This window comes from Chiroxiphia lanceolata, chromosome 5 (genome assembly GCF_009829145.1).
Source record: "Chiroxiphia lanceolata isolate bChiLan1 chromosome 5, bChiLan1.pri, whole genome shotgun sequence".
Lineage (NCBI taxonomy): Eukaryota > Metazoa > Chordata > Aves > Passeriformes > Pipridae > Chiroxiphia > Chiroxiphia lanceolata.
In genome coordinates this window covers 75,549,385-75,575,435 of record NC_045641.1, presented here as the reverse complement: position 1 = coordinate 75,575,435, position 26,051 = coordinate 75,549,385, and the positions used below count along the sequence as shown (strand labels likewise).

Here is a 26,051-nt window from a genome sequence, read left to right as displayed (position 1 = left end):
CCCCGCCTTCTTAAAGGCGGTGGGAGGCGGCCACGCCCCTCCCCCCCCCCCCCCATCCCCCGTGGCCGAGCGGTGAAGGCGCTCGCCCGGAACGCCTTTTCCTTTTCATCTACGGTTCCAATCCCACCCTCGGACACTGGCTAAATCTTGGCTAAACTACCTAAACTCACCCCCCCATTTTGCCTTTGCACCTGAAACCCACCTCAGTCCTCAGATGAAATGCACCACAGGAGACACTATTGCCACTGTTTGCCTTCTGCCAACACAACTTGCGCCAACGGCCCTAATCCCTTTTTCTGTCTGCAGGCTCGCACCACACACCGCGGCGCGGGGAGGCACCCACCGCCCGACCTCTGACCTCCACCTCCTGCTGATCCAACGCAGGAAAAAAGCTGCTTGCTGTGTCTCACCCCTGTCCCAGCACTGTACTCTCCAGGGACAAACTGCTCCCCCCACGGCAGCCCTTCTCTTACCACCACAGGAAGCCAGTTGACAAACCCTCATGGGCTCTGATTGTTCCCTGTTGCCAGAAGGTTCATTTTGCCCCGCAAGATTCCCTCCAATTTTACCTCCAAAATACTCCTTTTTCGTTGCACATTCCCCCCCAAGTTCTACCTTCATGGTTGTTCTTACTTGTCCACAATCCAGGCCCTCATTTTTACCTCAAAACATTCCTTCCCTGCCATGGCCTGGGAAATCAGGGGCAGGACTAAGGCTTGCTGGTGCCTTGGCACAAAGGAGCTGCAGGCACCACTGCACCTCCAAACTCCCCGGTTTCTGAGGCTGTGCATTAAAAATCAGCAATTCTGCTTGCTCAGGCCCTACAGTCCCTATCCAAAGACCACCATCCCTATCCCAGCCACCATCCCTACCCCAGCCCCTCAGTGATTTCAGCTCCAGACCCACAAGCTTTATTGTACTGCCAGCTCTGCTCTCTCAGCAGCAGCTCTGCATCTTGCCATCGCCGACACGGGAAGCTGCTCCACATTCTCACTGCAGGATCTTCATCTTGGCTGCAGCTCTGGGACTTTCCAGCTCCCACCCCACCCTCCCAATCCCAGCCCTGCAGAGCCCCAGAGCCCACAGAGGGTCTGAGAGCACCCCAAGAGATCACGTGAGCCAGTGTAGCAGGGCTCTTCATCCTGGAATGCAGTCAAGCAACTCAATAGTCAACTTGGTTCACGCTGTCAAAACCTTATACTCACAGCTCCTGAGTGTTTGTGCTCCACAGGTTTTTGCAGGACCCACATTGCAAGCAGCATAAGGGAAGATGGGCACCAACCATCCCACCCTTTTGGTATCTCTTGTGTTACTTTTCACTGCCAGTGGCAAGCCGCCTTGGAGGGGTCTTTTCTGCCCACTAGCAGGTAGGAAAGCTAGTGGGACCCAGCACTGACTGTGGTGGCATCCTTGTGCTTCACAGTCCAGTTACTTCTACCTCCATGCACCTTATGGAACTTATTTGCCCATTTTCTGCGTTTCCTTATTTTATGGTTTGCTTCCAGTGGGACCAACAGGAAATAAACGGTATTTGTGATGTGCTGTATCTTCCTGCCATGTCCAGCTGTCAGATGGTAGGCTCTTCTGCTGACAAGTTGGCTGTGCTCCAGTGTGCAGATTTGCCTGGTTTGACAGAAAGTGTTTCTCGATTTTGCTGCCTTTACTGCTGTGTTTTTGATTATCAACACAGGCCATTCTTTTAACCTTTGTTCTGCTGTTTCTTCTGGTGCTCACACACACCCATTTCCATGCACGCTTTGCTCATACGAATCAAAACTTCAGTTTCAAGTCTCTGAAAGCTGATTTCACTTACTACGGAGTCAGCTGAATAGCAGAGGCAGGGCAAACAAGGAGATATTGCAGCTGCAAGTAGAGGACATCAGAGAGACAGATGCACAGGGACTGCATTTTAAACAGCAGCAAAAGGTTGCAGCAATCCAGCTACTCTTCCACTGGTGTCTAACTTAAACAAAGCCTTGATATTGAAGGCTGGAATCACTCACTGCCCTATGAAAATGACACCGATTTGGGACTCCCGTCCCATGCAGTGATATCTTTTGCCTCACCCAGTTGTGTTGTTTCACATAAACTGGTTCTGTTTGAAGTAGGTTAAGGAAGTCAAGTATTGGGGCATTTATATTTGCAAAACATACCAATAAACAGGATAAATGCACCAATGTTTCTTTGTTTTCGCTCAGGCCTGAACCAAAACCCTTCTTGAACGTATTTAAGTGGAGAATAGAACATGCTTGCCACGACTGCATTTGCAGCTTCTTTCTGCTTTACTTTCCTGCTCTGTGCTGATGATACTGTTCCAACGAAGTATCCAGCAAAGCTCCTCAGACCAGTAGTTCAGATTTCTAAGTGGATTAATGCAGAAATGCATGTTTTCATTGGAACTGGCTGAAAACAAAAGACAATAAATATAAGCAAATTTTTGTACAGCTTGCCTCTCTCATTATCTACTGCTTGAAGTTGGCAATACATTGCTGACTCAGTGTTCAAATCATTTTCTACCTTATCAGTCAGTTCTGAAACTACCTTGAGTATGGATCTCAGTTGTATCATCCTTAACAATCTGTTGACAACCCGAGAATGGATGTATCCACACCCAGAGCATAAACCAGTCCAGAACTATCAACTTACTTTTCTAAAGCTAGACCTGACAAACGTGGCAAGCTTCTCCTTCTACCTCTCCTTTTTCTATCGTTTTCCAAAAATAATTTCGTTTGTTCAAGTACCATAGCAAGGGGGCAGATACGGGGAAATGTGCACAATGAAAAGATTGCTATGTAACATTCAGCAACAAAGAAAGAGCAAAACCACAGGCAGTCCCACCTTGGCCTTATTCCTGGAGGTGGTTTCCTCTCTGTGACCTGAGCAGTGACTGTGACTGTGACTGTGTAGTTTCACATGCCTTTCAAATCAGGCATCAGCAACAGGCAACACAGGCTGGCATTCACTTTATTTTCAAGGTAAACCTCCTGATCCAGAGGGAGCAGTTGATAGTTACTGTTCCTGAAACTTGCATTGCCAACGAGTTGCAGTATGAAAGCTTATCTCAAATGGATTTAGTCCTCAACTTTCTCCCCATCTTTTTGATTCAGTATTTGCTGTGCTTTTTCCCAGCCCCAGCCCTACTTCAACACTAACAGGAACATGGCATTTCTGCTCCTGTCATGGTTTAATCCAGCCAGCAGCCAAGCCCACGCTCGCTCACTCCCTCCCCACCAGAAGGACTGGGGAGAGAATCAGAAGGGTAAAAGCTGGAAATCTCATGGGTTGAGATAAAGGCAGTTTAGTAGGGAAAGCAAAAGCCATGCACACAAGCAAAGCAAAATAAGGAATTAATTCACTGTTTCCCATGGGCAGGCAGGTGTTTAGCCATTTCCAGGAGAGGAGGGCCCCATCATGCCATGACCTGGGAAGACAAATGCCATCACTCCAAACGTCACCCCTTTCCTTCTTCTCCCCCCTGCCCCCAGCTTCGTATACTGAGCATGATGTTGTATGGTATGAAATATCCCCTTGGGTCATTTGGGGTCACCTGTCTCAACTGTGCCTCCTCCCAGCTTCCCATGCACCCCCAACTTCCTTGCCAGCATGGCAATATAAGGAGCTGAAAAGGCCTTGGCTCTGTGTAAGCCCTGCTCAGAAACAACAAAACCATCTCTATTATCAGCCTTGTGTTGAGCACAAATCCAAAACACAGCCCCACACCAGCCACTGTGAAGAAAATTAACCTCACCCCAGCCAAAACCAGCAGAGCTTCACAGCCCTGCCAGGACACACACTGCTGCAACCAGCACTGATCAGCAGTTGACTGTTAGTCGGGAACAAAGAAAAGTAACGGCATTGCTACATAAATACTACAATTATTTGGGTATGCTATGGGGTTTTTTTCCTACATTATATGCTTAATGATTCATGTTAAGTTTATGCAGAGAGAGCAGAAGTCAGCAAGTAGATGAGGAAATGTGGCTGCCCCATCCCTGAAGTGTCCAAGGCCAGGCTGGACGGGACTTGGAGCAACCTGGTCTAGTGGACCATGGCAGGGGTGGAACGAGATGAGCTTTAAGGTGCCTTTCTACTCAAACCACTCCGTGATTCTGTAATTATACGAAACCCCCACACTCCTTTCAATCACCTCTTGCATATCTGTTTCCCGGGTGATTTGCAGCCAAGGAAGCCTCCAGGCTGGGCGGTTTCCTGCCTCCTGCCCTCTGCTTTCGTTTTCGATTCCTCCCGAGCGCGGCCGGGCGGCGGAGCCCCGCTCCCGCCTTCGGTCCCGCCCGCTGCCAGTCCGCCGGCGCTCCCGCTCCGCTCCCGCTGCCGGTCCCAGGGCGCTGCCGTCCCGCGGAGGGCAGGATGAACGACCCGGCCGTGTGCTGCTTCCTCACCAGGGCGCTGTGCGCGCAGGGCGGGCGGCTGGGGCTGCCGGAGCTGCAGCAGCACGCCGGGCTGTCGGCCCCGCAGCTGGCCGAGACGCTGGCGGCGGCGGGCCCGCGGCGCTTCCTGGTGCTGCGCGGCGGCGCCGAGGTGCTGGCCGTGTCCGACGTGCGGGTCTGTGCCCGCAGGGAGTGCGGCGGCTGCGAGCGGCTGCACCTCTGCAAGCTAAACCTCATGGGCAGGTGCCACATGCGGCCCAGGTGAGCGCGGGGGGCCCGAGGGGAGGGGAAGGGGAGGGAGGGGACGCCCCCCAAACCCCGGGGACAGAGGGCAGCGGTCCCCCTCGGGCACAGCCGCGGGGCGGGACATCCTGGCTCCGGAAGGACTCGCGTCCTGCCCTCGCCGAGTCGGTAAAAGCCCGAAGTGCCCGCGGTAGGTGGAAGTTTTCTAAAGCCTGGTTTTCTTTGTCAGTATTGCGATTGCTTTGTTTTGTTTTATTTTAAATCCGCTCGCCTCCACACCCGTCCCTCAGACCCCGGGCATCTCGATGAAATAGTTTACACATATTTCTCTCCAAAGTAAAAAGCAAAGTGCTAGCATGCCCTCTGGTTTCACTCCAGAGAGTTACAAACGTTTTGCTGTAACTCACCGCTTCGCTTACAGACTTTTCTGTGAGAGGCACTGCTTGATCGCCCATGTACATCAATCCCGGCTTCCGGAATACGGAGGACTCCCGGGAAGGGCAGGGCAGGCAAAGGTGGTACCTACTTTAAAAACATTATAAAGGAAAACCTAAGTAAATACAGAAGAAACAACCCAGAAGCTTTCCCGTGACAATCAGTGGCAGCAGTGAGCTCTGATGGAAGAATTTGCAGTTTAAGCCCTCAAGCCCCAGGTCTTGTACTGTTGCGGTGTTACTAACCTGCTGGTACCCCAGCGGCTCCTTCCTGTTCTGCCCCAATAAAACAGATGGCTGTGTGCTCGGATCTGAAGAGCTTGGAGGGGAAAGGCTGTGTCTCTCAGTGTACTAGCAAACCACAAGGATAATAAGATTTTCTTACTGTTTGTTGCATTACTGACAGAACGATGAGCTTCCCTGGGATTCAGTGTTAGAAATGCCTTCAGGTGCGCGTAGGCACTCACGCTGGATGACTCTGTGAATTAAAACGTGCAATGAGGTGATTCCCTTAGTAATGATAAACCACTCTGTCCTCTCAATAGCACTAAGTATTTAAAATCACCTTAGTATGTGTTAAAAATTAATAAAGCAAAGAGTATGCCTTTCATGGGAGGGAGGTTGATTAAAACGAGGGGACAGAAACACTGCTGGGTGGACCACATAGATCAAGAGAGAGACAATTTTCTAACTGATACGGTAAAATCTAGCCTTGCTTCCAGACTTTGCATCCCTTTTGTTTTAGAATCCCTGGAAAGAAAAACGTCTGTACAAGTTACTGTGGTCTTGTATTTAGTGGAATCACAATTTTAGTCCAGTTAATCCTGTTTTTAACTGTCTCGCAAGTAGCTTTTCATTGTTTTGTTTTTCTTTCCTGAATGTGTTATTGAACTCAGTTGTTTAGTTATCATTGTATTTGTGGAGTGTTTTAACCTTTGACTTAGAAATATGGACTCACTGTGTGACTGTCGGGGAATCTGAAGTCGACTGTGGAGGAACACTGGTGATGGCTCACAGCTCAAGTACTCTGTGGCTTACCTACCTTCACAGCCATTTATTGAGTGCCTACAGCACCTAATAGCCCTAGAAGACTGTTTCTCAGCATCAAAGATGGCACACTTCTGCCCTTCAGACTTTGCAACCTTGTTTATTTGCTTACAAAGCAATGTGTCCAACAGGTAGCAGGGGTCAGGGGTGAAATATGTACTCAAGTGTCTGTATAGAAGGATTGGATCAGACAAAAAAGCTTTCACAAGGTGAGTTTCAAGAGTTAACTAGAGGCTGAAAGAGTATAGGGATCATAGACTTGACTCTGGAGTCAGATTAACAGATACTTTTGCTGGATGAGTATGTCTAGTCTTAAGGCTGCATCAGATCACCTGCTAGAGAGCAGGACATGAAGAAGCTGTATTTTCTTATTTCATTTTGGTTTGTTGTTTTTGTTTTTTGGGAGGTTTTTTTGCTTGTTTGTTTTGTTCTAAAAAACCAAACTTTCCAGCCAGCAAAGATAACAAATTTTGTTGTTTTCAGCTTCACTATCTCTTTGTTTTGCTCTCTTAGACTCTTGCATCTTTCCTTACATGCCATCCTGGGACAACAACCTTTTACATTCACAGAATCAAGGGTGTTGCAACCTCCGGTGTTGTGGTGTATTGCTCTAAAATTAACTTTCCCTCCAGCTGTTCAGATCATGTGGACACTGACTTGTATTTTACTGGAGGTGAAGAATGTGTGAGATAGACAGACGTGGCTTCAAATTTGTGCTGCTAAGTTTTTTTTAAAGTGGTGTGGCCACGCTGGTGTTTCACATGGGGATGATAACTCTCCTGCATTTCACAGAGGAGTTATGCTGTTGGTCTGTTCCTCTGGCTAATTGCAGAGACCACCTAAATGTTTATAGAGACTTTTGCCAAGTCCCCCTTTCTCTCATGGCTTTTCCGAAGTTGCACGTTTTCTGAGGTTCTTCTTTAAATCAGCCTGACTCATGGAGGTAAACATTGATGTGTCTGTCTGTTTTCTTGCAGCTCTTGTAAGTACTCGCATGACATCACCAGTGCTGAGAACAAAAAAGTTCTAAAAAAACATGATTTGTCTGGCCTCAGTGAGGATGAGCTGCGAATCCTGCTTCTCCAAACGACACTTTCTTCTCCCTGATGTGAGTTGTACCGATGTCTTAAAAGAAGCTTTTTGTTCACCAGGAATGGGAGAGGGTAACAGAGCATGTGGAGTTCTATCTCAGTGCAACCTGTTAAAATGTAACAGGATTATCTGAATGAAGTAGGAATGGGCATGGCTATGTGTGAAAGCATCAGAAGAAACAATATAAAGGCCATAAAGTTACTCAAACAAGCAAATAAAAATGTCAGTAGCTTCATTAGACGTTTACAAGATGCAACTGAAGACCACAATAATTGTAATGCTTACAGGATAAGAGGTATGATGACCAAAACCCAGTTTGTTGCTTCTTCTCCAGAGATGATGGAGACTAGGAAGCAAGGTCCCATTTCCTTTCCAGTCTTCCTAGGCCTGCACATTTTGGTGCATCAAGGTCTAAGGGAGTGAGAAAAATCTATGAGAAAATGACCAAATGACTGCAGTCATTTTTGTGTAAAATATGCCTCTTCTAAAGTGCACTGAGTTTTCATACAGTAATTTTCTATGGAGTTACTTTGTCCAGTTTGTATGCCAGTCACCAAGTTTGTTAAATTCAGCTGAACATTCCATTCTGGGTCTATGTGTGTGTATAAGGGCAATACTGTCTTCAAGGTAAGTACAGCCTGTTACCCTTGTCTTTTGCAGGTTATAATCTCCACAGATCTGTTGACACAACAGTTCTATTGTTTCTTTAGTCCCTGCTGTGACAGGGCAGGACTTTGACAAAACAGATTTTTTTGTGTGTAGCATTTTAAAGTATGTTGTGCTGGCAGATTCAAGGAGCATGGTGGTGATAAGCAAGGGGGATTGTTCCCAGTAATGAACATATAGTAGCAACCATCATTGGTTGGTATTACCCTTACGCTCTACTGGGATCTGTTCAGCCCTCACCACCCATTACTTACCTCTAATTGAGCACCTTAACTGCTATCATGCAGTAAAACAGCAAAAACAAGAGAAAACTGTGATTGATGCAGGCCCTTCATAAACCTGAGAGCTGGGAAGAGGGATCGAAAAGCCAACTTGGCTGTTTCCTGCTTAGAAATGCTGACTGGTTGTGTGTGTGAGGACATGGCATGTACAGAGCTCTCAAGCAAGGGGACACTTTGGTATTCTGTGACCTGAATTGGGGTACAAGGGTAAGGAAAAAAACACAACAGCACCATAATGTCCGGGGTTTTCACACTTTCCCTCACCTACCCTCTGTCTCTCTTTTTTTTTTTTTGGTAGGTTTGCAGTTTTTTTTGGTTTTCTTGTTGTTTTTGGTTTTTTATTTGTTTCTTGGCAAAGGCAAGGACAGCTGCTTTCTTGATGTAGCTAAATAGTGGATTCCCTACTGTCACGTTTTTAAACCAGTGGCAACTAAGTACCATGCAGCCACCTGCTCACTCCCCATCCTGGTGGGATGGGGAGGAGAATTGGAAAACAAGTAAAACTTGTGGATTGAGATAAGAATACTATAATAATTGAAATAAAATAAAACATACTAATAATAGCTGTAACGAGAAGGAGAGAGAGATGAATAAAGCCCAAGAAAAACAAGTAATTCACAATACAATTGCTCACCACGTGCTGAGTGATGCCCAGCCTGTCCCTGAGCAGCAATCAGTGGTCCCAGCCAACTCCCTCTCGTTTTTATACTGGTCAGGATGTTCTACGGTGTGGAATATCCCTTTGGCCAGTTTGGTCAGCTTTCCTGGCCATGCCTTCTCCCAGCTCTTTGTGCTCTGCTCACTTACAGAGCACGAGACACTGAGAAGTCCTTGACTGCAGTGAGCCCTGCTCAGCACTAACTAAACAACTCTGTTATCAACATTCTTCTCATCCTGAATCCAAACCACAGCACTGTGACAGCTACTACAAAGAAAATTAACTCTATCCCAGCCAAAACCAGGACACTTACTTCACTGAGGCAGCACTTGCTTCTGGTTTGGTGGTTTATTCTGGTGTTCCTGTGTAAAAATTTCATCCTGCATACTAACATCTTTTAATGTACCTTCCTCCAGATGCTCTGTAGAATTGTTCTCAGCCAGATTCAGTGTTCTGAAAACTCTGAGAGCTTCAGTTTGAAATCTAAGTGGCTGCAATCTCTGCTACCCTAAAGTGGTAATTTGTGTAATGGACACCATACAAAATAATCAGTTATTACCTGGTTTCTATTTTAGTTGCTTTTTTTCCCTATTCTCCTGAGCACCAAAGCAATTCCCTGTGCTCGGCCCCTGAAACCAGTGTTTGACATAAGTTTTATGCTTTTTTCAGTAATTCTTAAATCCAAGTTCAGGCTGTGTGACAGACACTATGAATCCAGTGAATAGTTGTTTTGCAGCTGAAACAGGCCTGATTTTCCAGTTTCTAAGCACTGCCATCCCAGCAATCTGTAATTCCCTAGCTGATATATAAATCTATATATATTCAGCTTCAATGCAGCATTAAAACTGTCTGCTGGTGGGAAGAGGGGTTGGGAGGGGACCTGTGAGGGTCCCAGTGTGATGTGTCTGCCAGACAGCTGTGTGTCCTCCTCAAAGAAGCCTTCTTCTTAAGGCTGCTCCTCTGTGCTGCAGGAGCAAAAGTGTTGCTGTGGTGCTTGGTGGACAATATGAAGGAGTTTTTGGTGTGTGATTTGTTCCCTGGGTCTGATTCACTGCTTATCTCTTCTTTGGTGAATAGAGAAATAAAGAAGTGTTTTGCTTTTTCCATATGTACTCTAATCTCAAAGCATTCTTCTGACCATTTTGGAAGCCCAAATGCAGAATAAACTTTAGAAATAGAAAGTGCAAATTCAGTTTTATGCAATTGTCTTGCATCCTTTTTTGGCACTTCCATGCTTGTTGGATTGGCTTTTCTTGAAACAAAAACCGCACAACTTCAAAACCAAAAATGCATGAATTGGCTTAAAATACCTGCTACTCTGTGCAAGAAATCTGTCTAGATTGAAGGTCACAATGACCACATGCCTTTTAGTCACCATTTTTCTGCTCTTAAAGCTGCATGCCTATAGAACAAATAAAAATTCTAATGTGCTTTTCCATTTCATCTTGTATCTTCCCCACTTCTAGACCTGCCAATTTTACAACAAAAAAAGGTGGTGTCTGCATGCAGCAAAACAACTGCAACAAGCTTCACGTTTGTCGACACTTCTCCAGGGGGATTGTAGATTTTTGCCATGCATGAGGTCCCATAACCTCTGGATGACCATGCATTGAGAGTGTTGGAAACTGGAGGCATTGATGGGAAAATAGCTCGAACCTCCAGATTATATGATTACAAGCACATGGAATTCAACAGGGAACTGAAGAAGGGAAATGGTAAGTTGTAAGAAACACTGGGCTTAAATAGGATTTTGAATCTGATAGAAGTATAAACATCTCAGCTAAACTCCATCATCCTTTTGGTGCTTTCAGTACACAACTACAAACCAAGGAGAAATTATTTGAAACAAACAGTAGTTACAAGGAGTAAAGAACCTAAGGTACCTTTGCAAACTGTGGACTCCACGCTGCATGTGCCATCTCCAGAAGGTAAATATCTAGATATTAGCACCAACTGCTTCCATGTGGAATCAGCTTTTGCATTTCCCCTCTTGCAACGTGTACATATTTTTTTCCTCTCTGCCATTATCTGCTTTCCGGAATTAAGTCAGTCATGGCTGAATCATGTGGGAGAACTGCACTATTATTGCCTAAAATACTGCATAGAAAATAAGTATTGAGTGGCTGGCAATAACTGTGACTAGCTAGGGTTTGCAGCTGTTATTACTCATCTGTTGTATCAGCAGTGGAGCACAATTATATGTGTGATGGCCATAATTCTCCACACAGATTGGGATATTGCCAGCTCGCTGAGCTTCTGTCCCAGCAGTGCTGTTCATTCAGTCTTCTCATGCAGGTCCTGGTAGCACCCTGCCCGGTCAGAGACAACAGCAGTTGCCAACAGGAGGTAAAGATGAAGGTACGGATTGTTTCTAACTGTCTAGTCATGAGATCAGTGGTTCTCACTGGGATTAGATTTCACCCAGCCCCACATCTCCCAGGGGTAGTCAGAATGCAGCTTCTGTGCTTACCTTACGGTGCGCTGAGAGCCGCAGTGCTGGGATTTCTGCCCAAGCACCACCACGAGGAGTAGCCTGGGACCGATCTCTGTACTGTCCTGGACACAACTGAAGGAGACAGATACCTTTCCTTGCCTTCTGTACCTAGGGAGTAAATATAGCTTTGTCAGTAGAGCAGTTATGTTTATATACCTTCCAGTGAGTGAATAGCAACTTGTATGTCTCCTGTCCTGGGCCTTGGCTTTAAAGCCTGCCAGAGTCCAGTACTCTCTGAACAGGTTCTTTCAGATGTTCCACATATGGATGGTGTAATGTTTTATATCAAATTATGTGTGATGGCCATAATTCTCCACACAGATTGGGATATTGCCAGCTCGCTTGAGATTCTGTCCCCAGCAGTGCTGTTCATTCAGTCTTCTCATGCAGGTCCTGGTAGCACCCCTGCCCCGGTCAGAGACAACAGCAGTTGCCAACAGGAGCTGGAGGTAAAGATGAAGGTACGGATTGTTTCTAACCCTCCAGTCTTGAGCTTTTTTGAAGACAGTTGGTGTTACGCAGGTGTTGTGAACAAGCCTCAGTGAGCATCACAGAGCCACTCACTCACTTCCCCTCGACCCCCAGTGGGATGGGAAGAGAAAAAGAAAGAATAAAAACAAGAAAGCTTAAGGGTCAAGATGGGAGAGAGAGAAGAACCCTGATGGATAAGCAGAAGAAAAAAACAAAGCAAAAGCAGTGATGCAAAGGCAGTCACACACCACCTCCCACACGCAGGCTGATACCTAGCCAGTTCCTGAGCAAAAGATAGCTAACCCTCATAAAACTCCCTCTTTTCCTTTTATTGCTGACCATTATGCTATATGGTATGCAATATTTGGTGAGTTTGGGTTCTCTGCCCAGTTGTGTCCCCTCCCAACCTACTGTGCACCCCCAAGTCTATTCACTTTGGGGACAGGGTGAAAAACAGAGGCGGCCTTGATGCTGTGTATCACTGTTCAGCAAAAGCTAGGGCTTATCAGGGTGTTAGCAGCATTGTTTGGATCAAAAATCTAAAACACAGCATCATATGAGCTGCTATGAAGAAATTACATCTTATCCTAGCCAAGTCCAGTACAGTGACATTTCTGATGTAGTAGAGTTTCCACTGGAAACAAACCCAAAATATAAATGTTTACTTACCCAAATGTAGCAGTTGCAATGCACAGTTCAATCACAATGCTAATGGCACTCCCATTACAGGTCTGTATAATACGCTCATTGTCACAAAGCTGGGTGTCCCCAGTCTCTGGGAAGGGCTGAAGCCAGCTGAAGCCTGTTGCTGTCTTGAGAATTCTTTGTTAGTTCTTTAGTTTTAGCACCTCCGTGTTGGGCTGAACTCCCCCCATGCTGGTCTGGCCAACTCAGGGAGAAAAATTTCTACCTGCATTGATCCGCTGAGCTGACACTGCCATTATCCACCCTCTGCTTCCCGTGGTGTGGAGACAAGTTGGCTGCTTTGCAAGAACCATGGTCAGCCACAGCCTGTGTTACTCTTCCTGACACTGCCCTTGCGCTTCTCCACTGAGACTTCTTCCAGTTGTCAGGGCTTATTGGTCAGTCCACAAAGCCCTGACTCGTGTGGGGGCTGTATGGGGATAGTCAGATCCTGAAAGTGCTTACTTGCCTACTGCAGTCAAATCTTTGTTATTCTGGATGAAGTACCAAGCAGTGTCTTTCTCTTGAAGCAAATAAGGACTGATGTGTTCTTTCCTGTAGATAAAAAAGGACGATTCCTCTGCTGAAGCTTCAAAGGACAACAAAGAAGTTAACTGTGATGAGATCTGTGTGTTCTATGTCTGGAAGTACTGCAAACATAAGGGTAAGCTTTATAAAAAGTAATGTAGTCACTGGAGAACAGTGACTGCAGAGACAGTCCCTGCTCAGTGGCTTGGGCTAGTGGTGGCATATGGAGTGTCAGTGGCAATTGTGCCTTCTCACTCACTCACTGGAGAAACACACCCCCCTCCTGTTTTCAGCACTCTGTCTTCATTGCTCAAACCAAAGCCCAGGGAGAAAGCCTCAAGGTGTAAAGTCTGCTGGTTCCTTTTTGGGTTTTGTTGTTTTGCTCTCTGTGTTATGATTACAGAATTCGACTATGTCTGATCTTATTACAGATAAATGCAAATCTGTTCATTACCATTTGCCATATAAATGGGAGATATATGATGGGATCACCTGGAAAGACCTTTCCATGATGGAGGAAATTGAAAAGGCCTATTGTGACCCAAAAAACAGCAGGTATAGTGATGCTGGACTCCTTGCTTGGAGTACTGCGAATTGAGCCCCTGTGGAAAACCTCCCATTTTCTTCCAAAGATGTCTGACTTCAATAACTTCTGGCTACTGAGCCTCTCAGAATCTGGGAGGATTTACAAATGAGAATTTTTCCTTTTAAAAAGCAAAGTAAAAGTGATTGCATGGCAATATCACCCCATTTATGTCTTCTAAAAATAACAAAACTGTATCTTACATTTAAAGCTTTGTGCAGGGTAAAAAGCGAGTGGAATACAGTGTTTAGAATATCAGCATTTCAGATAATGAATCATAATTTATTTACAGTAATGAAGTTGGGCCTTGTAACAACATATCAGAGCTGGTCCTTCTCTCTGGCTGTTCTTTTCCTACTACAGCTAGTATGCGTAATAAAAATAACAACAACAGTAATAATAATAATAGCAATATCTGTTGTGTGCCTAGAGACATTTTATGAGATGGCCCTTGTGTAAGCAGCATATCTCTTTTTTTCCTGTTTTTCTTTCTATGTTAAGTCCTTTCTGAAAGCCCCACTGTGCCACCTGGATTCATAGGGGACTCCAAGTCTGGCTTCAAAAATGTATAGTAATTTTGGCCCATGCCTCTTAAGGCAACAGATGACTTTGCATCTTGGTGGATGGTGCAGATCACAAGCAAGATTCACAAGAGGAGGCTGCTTTCAAAGTCTTCCTGCCTGGAAGTTAACTTTTCAAGCCTCACAGGAGTAAGAGCCCAGAGCTCCAGTGACGAATACAGTTTGCAGACCTCACAGCTGTGATGGTTGTGATTACATCCTTTGTAACCACAGGAAAAGAACCAAGTTGATAAGCTGCGTGTACCTACAAAATTCTGGTTTTGTACTGAGACAAACTGGAAACTTTCCTTATTGCAGAGTACCTTTTGCCATGCTGTACTTGTAGTCCTGTGCTGTCTGTAAAGCTGGCAGTGCCACATATGGCCAGTGACTGAGATGGCATACCATGTCTCACAGGCCATAGTTTGCTTATGAAGCTTGGATATAGCTTTTCAGAGCTGTCATGTGTTGTGGAAAATACTCTTATTCAGGTCTAATTAGGTTCAGTCACATTATATTAAAGAAAATTGCACAAGCCTAAACAGAGGATTAGAGGATAAAAGATCTACTGTTAACTGTAAAACCCTGAATTTGTCCTTACAGCATAGCAGGCAGGAACATTAACTTCCAGACAATGACCTGCTCTTCTTCTCCGGTTCGACGCCTCTCTACACCCATCATCAGTCACAAAACCCACATCGTGCTGACACACAGTGGATTTGGTATTGGAAGAATAACGAAGGCCAATGGATTGAATATGGAGAGCAGGTGAGTTCATATCCTGTGCTTTGAGTCACTTCTACAGGAATATGTGGAGCCTCTCCCCCCACTCCCCTTTACTCAGCAGGATTAAGTGAATCCTTGTGTCAGGTAAGGCAGCAAAGCTACAGATGTTCATAACAGATGTGATAAAATGCTGACAGGCTGGAGGGAAGGGAACTGCCTTTTGGAGTTATCCATGGCTTCTACACAGATCGAACATGTATACACAGTCCTTAAGATAGATGGGAAGTACTTGCCTCTCTTCGAATCATTGCCCTGCTTCCTTGGACATGCAAGGGTTGCTTTGTTCTCTCAGATAAGATGCAGTCTTTTTCCTTGGATGGCCAGGTCCTCTGATGAGAAACTAACCTATCTGAAAAATGCAGGAAAAGAAATAAGGAATCTCACCTTCCCCCCAAGGCAAATGAGTTTTCCTCATATGCTTTACAGTGTAGCTGTCCAAATGGTAGAACACAAAGGTGATCCAGGGACTTGGAAAAGTACGCAGGGAAAGATCTTGGATATAGTGCAGTTGGTAAAGGGCCTCAGCCTCAAGGAATAAGCTTGAGAGGCGTCCCAGCTCCAGGAGAGATCACTGCTGTGCAGCCCACTCCTTAGCAGGGACAGCTCAAAACCAGTTCACTCAGGCTGTCCTATTTGTGGAATAAAGTGGTTGGCTCAGAGTTAAATTACATGCGAAGTAAAAGAGAAGCGTGAGACTCCTTAAACCTGCAACTTTCTTTACTCCTTGACAAATTAGTCTTGGAACAACCACCTGCTATTTATGTGTTAATCACATGGTCAGTGTTCATTTCCAAGCTCATATGCATCAATGCTCACCATGTCACCCTGTGCCTTTGTGGGTTTTCAGAGAACAGGTTGGAACTGGAAAAGTTCATGGCCTTGTCATGGCCTAGGCCATTACTTCCTTTGGGGCCTGAACCAAACGAACACTAGTTTGGTGAGGGGCCGAGTGCAGCCGTCACACCCAGATGGCAGCTCAGCCCCTCACAGCCACTCGCTCCCTCCCCTGCCACGGGACTGGCGAGGGAATCAGAAGGGTAAAAGTGAGAAAACTGGTGGGATGAGATAAAGACTAAGAGATAAAGCAAAAGCCATGCAAACAAGCAAAGCCAGACAGGACATTCATTCCCCCCTTCCCGTGGCAGGCAGGTGCTCAGCCATCCCAGGAAAGCCGGGCTCCACCACGGTCACGGTGACTTGGGAAGATGAACACCATCACTCCAACATCCCCCTCCCTCCTTCTCCCCAGCTCTGTATGCTGAGCATGACCCCACGTGGTCTGGGATGTCCCTGTGGCCAGCTGGGATCAGCTGTCCTGTCCTGTCCCCTCCCAAGTCCTTGTGCCCCCCAGCCCCTCGCTGGTGGGGTGGGTGGGGAGCAGAACAGGCCTTGGCTCTGTGCAGGCCCTGCTCAGCAAGAACTAAAGATCCCTGAGTTACCAGCACTGATCCAGCACAAACCCAAAGCACGGCCCCTACAGCTACTGGGAAGAAATGTAACTACCCCAGCCCAAACCAACACAATTTCTTACAGGATACACTCCTGTCTGTCATTACTACTTATACTCTTCCTTCTCTCTCTTTTTTTCTCTTCTTCCCACAAAGGGAGAAGGGGACAGTGTGGACTCACCATCTTCTGCTGTTCTTGAGAATTTGTATCAAGCAGATCCAGATGCCACCATATCTTTCCAGGCTGGTCAGCATCATTACAACCTCAATTTTAAAGGTACTCATTGTAAAGGTTCTCACATACAACTATGCAGTGCTGTACGAAGACTTAACTTGCAAACTCTCCCAGCTTTTAGAAGCTATGACTTCCTTTCCTGACACTACCATTTCACTTATTGGAAGGGGAAGTGAGGTAGTGACCGTCCAGAGAAAATTCCTTACAAAAATAACCTTCTTCCCCCTTATTCCTTGACACTCTCCAGACTCACATATGACCAGAAATAAAAAGATTCATAGTCTTCACATAAAGTCATAGTAAACCTTAAGTAAAGTGAATTAACTCTGTGGGTGGTAAAAAACACAAATCAAGCCATCTTTGTGCTGCTGGAGTAACATTTAAAGAGCATGAGGGGCTTGAGGGAGCAAGCAAGATAGGCACAGGTTCAGTCACAGTTACAGGAAGGACAAGAAGCTTACACAGGCTTTGTGCAACTGTTCTTCAGCAGGTAGAATTGGTAATGAATATGCACTTTCTATTAAAGAATGCCTGTCCTTAATTAATGACCCCATCCTGTAGATTTATTCATGATTTTTTTTCCTGTTCTTTTTCTCCTCAAGAAATGACCCAGACAAACATTGCTTTTAAAACTCGAAGAGAGGTCTGCAGGAGACCAAAATTTGTGTCTTCTGAAGATGTGCAGAAGATAAAGAAAGGGTAAATGATGCTCTTTATGTTGTTGGTTTTTTCATATTTCGGAAGTGATTATAGGGCAAAATGGCTGCCAGTGCTGGCAGCAGTTGTGCAAAGAACACAGCTGCTGAGGGAGAAAGCACATCCCTGGCACTGAACAGAGGCTGTATCACAAACTGTTGGCTTGGTGCATCACCTGGCATCTGGGGCACTTGTTACTGCGGGTACTGTGTCCACAGCTGTTACTTAGAAAAGCAAGTGCAAGAGGCCTGTGATGGTGGAGTGGCATCATGCAAAGCCCAGCTCACAGTCTGAGGCCATTTCCCAGTTTCTTCGTGGTTTATCTTGTTAATTTTTAAATGCAGGAATTGGCCAAAGGGCGTGCTGCAAATTTGAATGTTCAGAGCAGTACTAGAATTACTAATTACTTACTTTTCTGTCTGTTTGCACACAGCCAGAGGGATTCTTCTATTCCAAATCAAGCCTGTCCTAGCCACTGGGATCAATCTGCACTGCCTGACTTGGGATACAAGGTATCTTTTTTCTTTCCATACTTGTAATTCTGATGGAAAGGCAGGATTCAAAGCTTAACTGAATCAATTCTAACTGTGTAGATGCTGAAAAGGGACAGGAGTGATTTCTTGGGGGCTGTGCTAAAGATCTTGGTGATCTCCCAAGAACTCCTGAAAAAGGTGCCAAATTCCCTTGAACTTCACCTGCATTTTAGCCATTTATCTACGTGCAAACCCAAAACTCGCCAAGTTCGAGACAAAAAGATTCACTGTTAAAATTAAAAACTGCCTTACCTTGGTTACTCAGTGGACCAGTTAAGCAAAGGGCTTTTATGAAGCGTGTATTTCTTCACTAGAAGCTGGACTGAGACCAGACCCTGCAAACCATTAACAGGCTGTCCAGTAATGCTGTCGTGGCTGTTGGTAGATAAAGTTTGGATTGGAAATCTAGGAAAGGAAATCTCTATATCCTCCAGTACTGTCGCATACATCACAGATCTGAGCACAGACCTTGGCCTCCAGGAATGGCAGAAATAAAGAGCTACGGCAATAAAATAAGAGAACATTTGGAGTGATGTCTTCAACAAAACAAACACACCCACTGTCAGCCCAAAGTGTATGTTCCTATTTAGTTTACCAGGGCCAAAATGTGTGGGTGTTTTTTAGCTTACTACCTCCAGCAGTCATTCTGGAAAAGCAGCACAGTTTGTGGAAGTACTACAGGACGCTAGAAAAAAGGCTTTTTTTGTATTAGACTTGTTCTGGTCAGGTCACTGTCACTAATACTAACTCTGCTCCCTCCAAACTCCAAGGGAAGCAGAGCTCACAGTGTGATATCACAGAGTACTGTGCTTGTACAGTCACACACTAATGGAAATCACTGTCAGGGCAGTGATTCTTGCTCTGCCTCGGGAGCTCCTCTCCTTGATAACGGGACAGCAAATGCTCACACTCAGCAGGATTTTCCTTTTTAGGCCTGCAGGTGAAAAACGCTGAAAAAGTTGTGTAGTTATGAAGTATCAGCCTGCACCACCTATGACCCTTTATTAGCAGTGGAAGCATCCTTGGGGAAATGAGGACAACCCCACAAAGTTTTCATGGAAAGGAGAACAGGCTTTGTTTTCTGGAGGCCAACATATTATAAAATAATAGCAGTACCTTTCTTACAGGATTAGGCCTTGTGCCACATGGCTGAGCCTCTGTTTTACCTAAGAAGGTTACAGTTCCTCAGGAAAAGATCACAGAATCACAGAATATACTGGGTTGGAAGGGACCCATCAGGATCATCATTCCAACTCCTGGCCCTGCAAGGGACACCCCCAGAGTCACACCATCTGGAAGATGCAGCATAGCAACAGCAGAAGGACATGGAGCTGCTGGAGCGAGTCCAGAGGAGGACACCAAGATGAACAGAGGGATGCAGAGCTCTGCTGGGGAAAGGAGAGCGAGTTGGAATTGTTCAGCTGGAGAAGCTTCAGGGTGACCTAGTTGTGGCCCTCCAGTGCCTGAAGGTGCCCTCAAGAAAGGTGGAGAGACTATTTACAAGGGCCTGGAGTGACAGGACAAGGGTGAATGGCTTCACGCTGACAGAGAATAAGATTAGATGGGATATTAGGAAGAAATCCTTCCCTGTGAGGGTGGTGAGGCCCTGGCACAGGTTGTCCAGAGAAGCTGTGGCTGCCTCATCCCTGGAATAGATGGGTTCCAAGGCCAGGTTGGATGGGGCTCGGAGCAACCTGGGATAGTGGAAGGTGTCCCTACCCATGGCAGGGGGTGGGACTGGATGAGCTTTAAGGTCCTTTCCAACCCAAACCATTCTCTGATTCTAAATAAAAGATGTAGTACTGAAGTACAGTGACATAATTTTCATCCTGTAGGTGATAGTGAACAGCTTGAACTGTGGTGCCACAGAGTGTGCAGATAATCAGTTTTTGCTCATCCCAGTTCTTTTATGTGTTGTGTTGTAAAGCAGCTTTGGAAAATGCTCCTCTATTGAGACGTGGGAAATTTTGCTCAACCTTATTAAAGCTTTTAAATAAATTCAAAGAAATGGTTTTTGTGCAGCTGACTTTATTCTTCATCTATAGACTTCCCTGTGACAGGTCTCTTCATTAGTAAGTACTTAATGCACAAGCTGGGCATGGTGTCCAGAAAAGCACTTCTTTATGCAGCTGTGAAATACAAGTCCTATTTTATATTCTCTCCAAACTCAGCCTTGTAAAATGTGGAGGTTTTGCCTGGTAGGTCAGGATGTTGGTTTGCTGTCACCCTCCAGGATGGCTCCAGCTTTCCTGCTTAAAACACTTTAGAACGTGGGATGTTGGGCATTTCACTTTATGGCATGTTGAGTCCCCACTTGGCTTGGGCTGCGAAGTGGAAAGTATTATCAGGTGACATCAGTCTGCCAGCATCATGCTTTTGCAGTTTATGGAGATAAACATTAATTCCAGAAGATTAAAGACATGCGTTACTTTGGAGAAAAAAATGGGAAATTTATGTATGACATAAGCAAGCAGAAGAGCTCAAATAATGTTTTAATTATATTTTGCATTAACTTTTCCTTGGGAAAAAGTGTGCATTTCTTAACAGATTTTTAAACATGAAGAGTAGGGATAAATAGATAAATAAAAGAATAATAGATTAATACACTTAGTTACCTTCAGGAAAGGAGATGTATTTGCTTAAGCAGGTATTTAGTGTCACATTTGTTTAGAATTGTAGCTTTTCTTAGGTCTATATTTAAGTGCAGCTTTCCAAATTCTAACTTTGAAAAGTGAAGGTGCTGCAATGCCAGGAGGGTGTATGTGCTTTTTGTTTCCGAGCTGAAGCTCCCATAAATATCTGGTTACAAATGATACTGTTATCTAACATCTTTTGTTCTTAATCAGCTTTAGATATAAAACTGACACTATCTGGAATAGCAAGTCAAGTTTTCTTTTTTGTGATTTCTGTTTCACTGAGATTTAAAGTTGCAAGTGTCAGCTCTTGGAGATGATAAACCTGTAACTGATGCTTTCAGCATCCTTTCTGAAGAGAGGTGAGGTGTTCTTGCAAAGCAGGAATGACATACTGATTTACTTACTATTTAATTATTCACATAGTCACTATCTAAAGCATTACATTACCCTTATAAGCATAGTTTGGGGACCCTTCTGGAAGTGTACCTGCTGTAATTAGGCTTCCACATGTTACGAGCCAACTGAAGCCTCATGTCTTCTTATGCTTGGTTTGTATTTTATAGGCAGTGGTGATCAGTAGTGTGACCTCTGAATACAACGCAATAAAGCAGCTGTTCCATCAGACTATGAAAACCTACAGCATCCTTAAAATACAGAGGATTCAGAATCCATCCCTCTGGAAGGTGTTTCAGTGGTTAGTATTTGTTTCCTTATCCTTACGGGGAGGGGGTCTCCAAGAACAGGGTGTCCTGTATCTGCTTTCTAGGAAAGAAAGGAGGTTATCACCTGTGCTTTAACATGACTGCTTATTTCCTTCTCAGGAGCAGTTTCAGGAGGGAAATTAGTGTCTGAGGCCTTTCATAGAATGTCATGCTCCTGTGGGGAGGTTCTTTTTGCATGGTTCCTTGGAAGAAGGGGAGAAGAGCATGGAGAGAAAGATAGGTGTGACACAAAACTGGGATGAGCATACCCACTGGGATGCGGAATAGGGATTGTGTGAGGGATTGAGCAGTAACTGCCTGCTGCACACATGCCCTGTCTGTTTAGAGTATATGAAATGCTAAAAAAGCTAAGGGCTGCCTGGGTCTTTTTGTTCCAGTCAGATTTATTTAAGGTACTTTTGCTGACTGAAGTCAGTACTCACTGAGAAAGAATCCTTGCGTTTGAATTTCATGATCTCTGAGTTCTAGGGCTCCTTTCTGGTTTTCAACATCTGCATCAGTGATACTGAGCTCTAGGTAGATGCCAAGCTAGATACCAACAGATTTGAGCTGGGGCTCAACCAGATTCAAGTTAATTGGGTAGAAGATTAAGCTGTTGCATTGCACAGTTGTCTAGTTTAAAACAAGAGTAAGTATTCAAGGACTGTATGGAATTGTAATGGAGTAAAAATACTGCTCAAATAAGTGCTTTCCCCTGCAAAGTGACAGAACCCAGGAAGTTATCTGCTAATGATTGCATAAAACCTTTTCATCTAGCAAGCCACAGGAGACTTCAAAACATGTAATAGTGCATACTTTTTATCCTACTCCAATGAGATAATTAAACTAAGCAGGCAGAATTTAACATTGCCAAGTCCATAGGATCATAGAGTAGTTTGAGCTGGGAGGGCCCTTAAAGCTAATCCAGTGCCACCCCCTGCCATGGGCAGGGACACCTCCCACTAGCCCAGGTTGCTCCAAGCCCTGCCCAGCCTGGCCTTGGACGCTTCCAGGGATGAGGCAGCTACAGCTTCTCTGGGCAACCTGTGCCAGGGCCTCCCCACCCTCACAGTAAGTTCTCAATGAACAAATTTCAGTCCATTGCTTTTAACTTTTCACTCTGTAATTTACATGTTGGAAGGATTCTCCCCTCCCCCCAGCCCTGCTTACTTTGTAGCTGATCCTTTTCTGAAGAATATTACTATCTTGTCCACTTCAACAGCTTCTGAAAATCCGAGGGCTGTCTGGAGGCTGTGGAATAGTGATAGGAAATACTAGTTGAGCCTTTTGTTGTGATTCCTCTTTTGACCCTGTTCATAGCTTAGTTTGACTCTGGCCTACATCAGTGAGGTCTGCAGTGGTGAAAGCAGGCTCGGTTTCTCTCCTGGCCCGGTCTCCTCAGCGGCACTGATCTCCCCCAGGGGCAGGAGCTCAGGGTGTTGGCACGAAGAACAAGCTGCCTGTAGCTTTCAGCCACCGCAGCAGCACGGAGGCTCCATGGTTAGTGCTGCCTCCACTCCACTGACAGTCAGGGTGGGAAGGAACAGGAGACCTTAAGGCAGCATCAGTAGGACCCTACAGAGGAGCAAAAGGGTGGTACAGTGGAGACTTGTGTCAATGCTTGCTTAAATTCAGAGTAAAGTCAGAATTATCTAGAATTGCTGAGCAGTGGTATCAGTACAGTACTTATCTGGTACTTGCTCAGCATGCTTCTGGTCTGTCTCATCTTCTGAGCTGAGAGAAGGCAGGCTGGAAATCTCATCCAGCTGACATTTACAAGCACATTACAGAGTTGTTTGAGGTTTACTTTTTTTGATTTTTTTTTTTAAAACCTCTTTCTCCCTTTTCTTCCATGGCTCACATTCTCCTCCTCTGCATTTTTGTCAGGCAAAAGGAGAAGATGAAAAGGGAAAATGGAGGAAAGGAAGTGCAGGAAAAGCTCCTGTTCCATGGAACCAACACCTCCTTCATGGAAGCCATCTGCACTCGGAACTTTGACTGGAGAATTTGTGGAAAAAATGGAAGTAACTATGGAATGGGTATGTAGGAAGTGACTTGGTGTGTTAGATGTCTACCCAGGCTCCCCTGATAGTGGAACAATCAAAGTCCTGAAGTCTTTAACTATAGAAGGTGGGAAAAAAAAGGTACGAATAGGTATTATGATCTTCCTTCTTCTGAAGAGGGCTGGGATTTGCTTTGTGTGGGGGCAAGTCTTCTCACAAGCTGTCCAGACAATTGATGTAGGGGTTTGCTGTAGATGGGATCTTCTAATGCTTGAGGTCATAATCTGAACTTGCAAGAGAAGTCTTTATGGCAGGGAGCAAGAAGGGTGTGCATTCCCTCAGTGTGATCATGGAAGGTCCTCATGTTTTCTTGTCTGTCCCTCTCATTGTAACACACAATACCTGTAGTGAGCTTATATTTATTGCTTTTTAAAAAATTACTCCTGAAATAGCGAATTCTGAACGGAAATTATATGGTGAAATCCTTTTTCTTGCAAAAATTTTGGTGATATAATGTAACCTGAGCTACAGGAGTCCTGAAAGTTAGGTCAGATACCTCCTGAAAACCAAGGGGATGCTCAGTTTTTGCTGTCTCTGTGTAGATACTCCTTACAACTACGTTTTCATCTTGTTTTCCAGGAAGTTACTTTGCTAGAGATGCTTCCTATTCCCATGCATACTGCCAGGCTGCAGAGAAAGGAAACATGATGTTCGTGGCTCGTGTTTTGGTTGGAGACTATATTAAAGGGAATGCAGCCTATGTTCGCCCTCCAAGGAAGTCTGCGGATGGGCTTTGGTTTTATGACAGCTGTGTGGATGATGAGTTGAATCCTTCTGTTTTTGTTGTCTTTGAAAAACACCAGATTTACCCAGAGTACATAATAGAGTATAAAGAGGATGAAAAAAAATGTGTTATATCTTAGAGGGATCGTGGCAGTTTATATCCCTCATCTTGTTTTCCGTACTGCAGGTGTTCTCATACTTGGTGACTTCTTTCTTCTTAATAGAGTTCTTTGGAATGTTAATCCAAACAAATTTTGCATTGAGGAGGGCTGGCAAAACAGATGTTACACTTGAGACTAACTGCCTTCTGTTCTCTTCTTCCTCTTTTAAATGAAGCATAGACATTTGGATAACGTAGCAGGAAAATCAGAATTGTGGGATGGGAAATTGAATGTTATGACTTCTGTGAGCAAATAATTATAAGTGCATTGTCTTAAAAACAGAGAGGATTTCTCTTTGTAAACTGTTAGAAGAAAAATTAACAGTACAGTAGTTTTTAAGGAAGCTTTCAGGTTTTTATAGAGATTCTTTTCAGTGCAGAATTCATCTGTTCTTGATCCTCTAATCTGTCATTACTGTAAACAGCTCAGTGTGGGTAAGAATGAAGAGTCTGTTTTCAAAATACTGCTTGTTAATGCTGATACGAGTTTCGAGTTCAAATGGTAAAAAAAGAAAAAGCCTATTTAGGATTATCCATGTCGTTAATTCCTGAGCGGAAAATTTCATCTGTACAATGGCAGATGGATCAGAAAGTTGTTGGATAAAATTCTTTGTGGAGATCTGCAGTAACTTGTTTTGACCTCTACGAAAAGAGAGCTGAACTGAAGCTGTGAAAGCCACAACCTATGAGTAAGCAGACACTGCAACTGGGGGTTTGGCTGCAGCTAATGGCCACAGGGGTACAAAGGCTGTGTCCCAACGAGCCAGGCTTTGCAGTGGATGTGGTCACGTAGCTTCTCAGTGCGAACATTTGCTCTGCGAATGTGACAGGACAGGAGAAACTTCTTAAGGAGCATCGAGATTTTCTGTCCTATTTGTCTGCGTTAATTTCGTTTTTCCAGATGTAGGACACAACTGGAAGAGACCGGTTACGTTCTCCCAAGGCCAGTGGTAGAACTGCTGTCCTAAGACACTGTCCACATGTTTTGTTGCCCACGTTGCACTGGGCAATGCGCTGACAAGTGAGGTTCCTTTGTGTTTTGAGGTAGCTGTGGGTGATCCCACATACTGCTTCCCTGACTCTGCTTTGGAGAAACTCGCTTTCTCCACGCTGTACAACCCTAGCAATGGTGTCTGAGCCCTTTTTTGCAGTTACCTGCTTTTTATTGTTCCCAAAACACCCCACCAGAAGCTTGTGCAGAGTTTCCACTGATTTTAATAAGAACTCTGTAAGTTGACAGAACTGAAGACCCTCTGTACAAAGACTGCCTCTTATTCAGGCAGTCTAGCTCTTAAGAGGGAAACTGTTGGTGAGGACAGAGGAGCAGTAACTTTTACTTTCAGATAACTTTACAGTAACACCAGTAGCCTTCCAGTTTTTGCATCTGTGATATAAATCTGTCAACCACTCAAAGATTGCAAGTTCCCAAGAGGATGGGAAAAGATAAACCCAGGAAATCTTATTAAAATGACTGTCTTAGAACTAAATGAAAACATGTGTCAGTAAAGCATTAAAAGGGGAAGATTTTGCCACTTTTTAAGATCTCTCTCGTTTGCCTGTAGAGTTCCTGAATCACTGACTTTGCTATATTTGCAAATAAAATGTGTTTTCAGTCAGTTTTTGCTTGTTAGTGTGCTGTTTGTCTCTATATGTAAACACGGCAGAGAACCAGCTGCTGCCTGTGCTCTGTGTTTTCCTTCCACATGTCTAAACCAGAACTGCACAGATGTGGGTTGGCATTGTAGTGCAGGTGCTTAGCTAAGTACAAAGGAGAGAATAGTCTTGATTCAGGGAGAATATTTCTGGAAATTAACTTCCTAACTAAGATACGTTTAATATTAATGTGGTGGGGTAATTTGCTTGGATTTCATGTAATTGAACAGCTGCTCTGAGCAGTTGTTGAAGTCCTAAAACAAGGGGAAATAATTAAGTGAAGTAGTA

At 44.8% G+C, this 26,051-nt stretch overlaps 1 protein-coding gene and 1 long non-coding RNA gene across 3 annotated transcripts; one reads left to right on the top strand and one right to left on the bottom strand.

The window, feature by feature from the left end:
- Positions 1 to 1,029: 1,029 nt before the first annotated feature.
- LOC116786539 lies at positions 1,030 to 15,141 on the bottom strand. 2 transcript variants are annotated; one of them, XR_004356986.1, is made up of 7 exons: positions 14,453 to 15,141; positions 12,444 to 13,661; positions 11,280 to 11,411; positions 7,490 to 7,615; positions 5,312 to 7,310; positions 5,039 to 5,156; positions 1,030 to 2,403 (listed from the first exon to the last, which is right to left on the bottom strand). It is a non-coding gene; the product is annotated as an uncharacterized LOC116786539 (long non-coding RNA). The 2 variants fall into 2 exon arrangements; XR_004356985.1 differs by having other exon boundaries at positions 12,444 to 15,141.
- On the top strand, positions 4,280 to 25,726 carry LOC116786533 (zinc finger CCCH-type antiviral protein 1-like). Its single transcript, XM_032687178.1, is given in 20 exon segments — positions 4,280 to 4,649; positions 7,090 to 7,203; positions 7,205 to 7,220; positions 10,276 to 10,293; positions 10,295 to 10,355; positions 10,358 to 10,399; positions 10,402 to 10,524; positions 10,621 to 10,737; positions 11,105 to 11,167; positions 11,694 to 11,764; positions 13,020 to 13,122; positions 13,418 to 13,541; positions 14,733 to 14,833; positions 14,836 to 14,897; positions 16,520 to 16,640; positions 17,201 to 17,297; positions 17,728 to 17,806; positions 21,027 to 21,157; positions 23,052 to 23,203; positions 23,807 to 25,726. Coding segments are annotated over 20 exon segments (2,160 nt in total). The 5' UTR covers positions 4,280 to 4,368; the 3' UTR covers positions 24,091 to 25,726.
- The last annotated feature ends 325 nt before the right edge of the window (positions 25,727 to 26,051 follow it).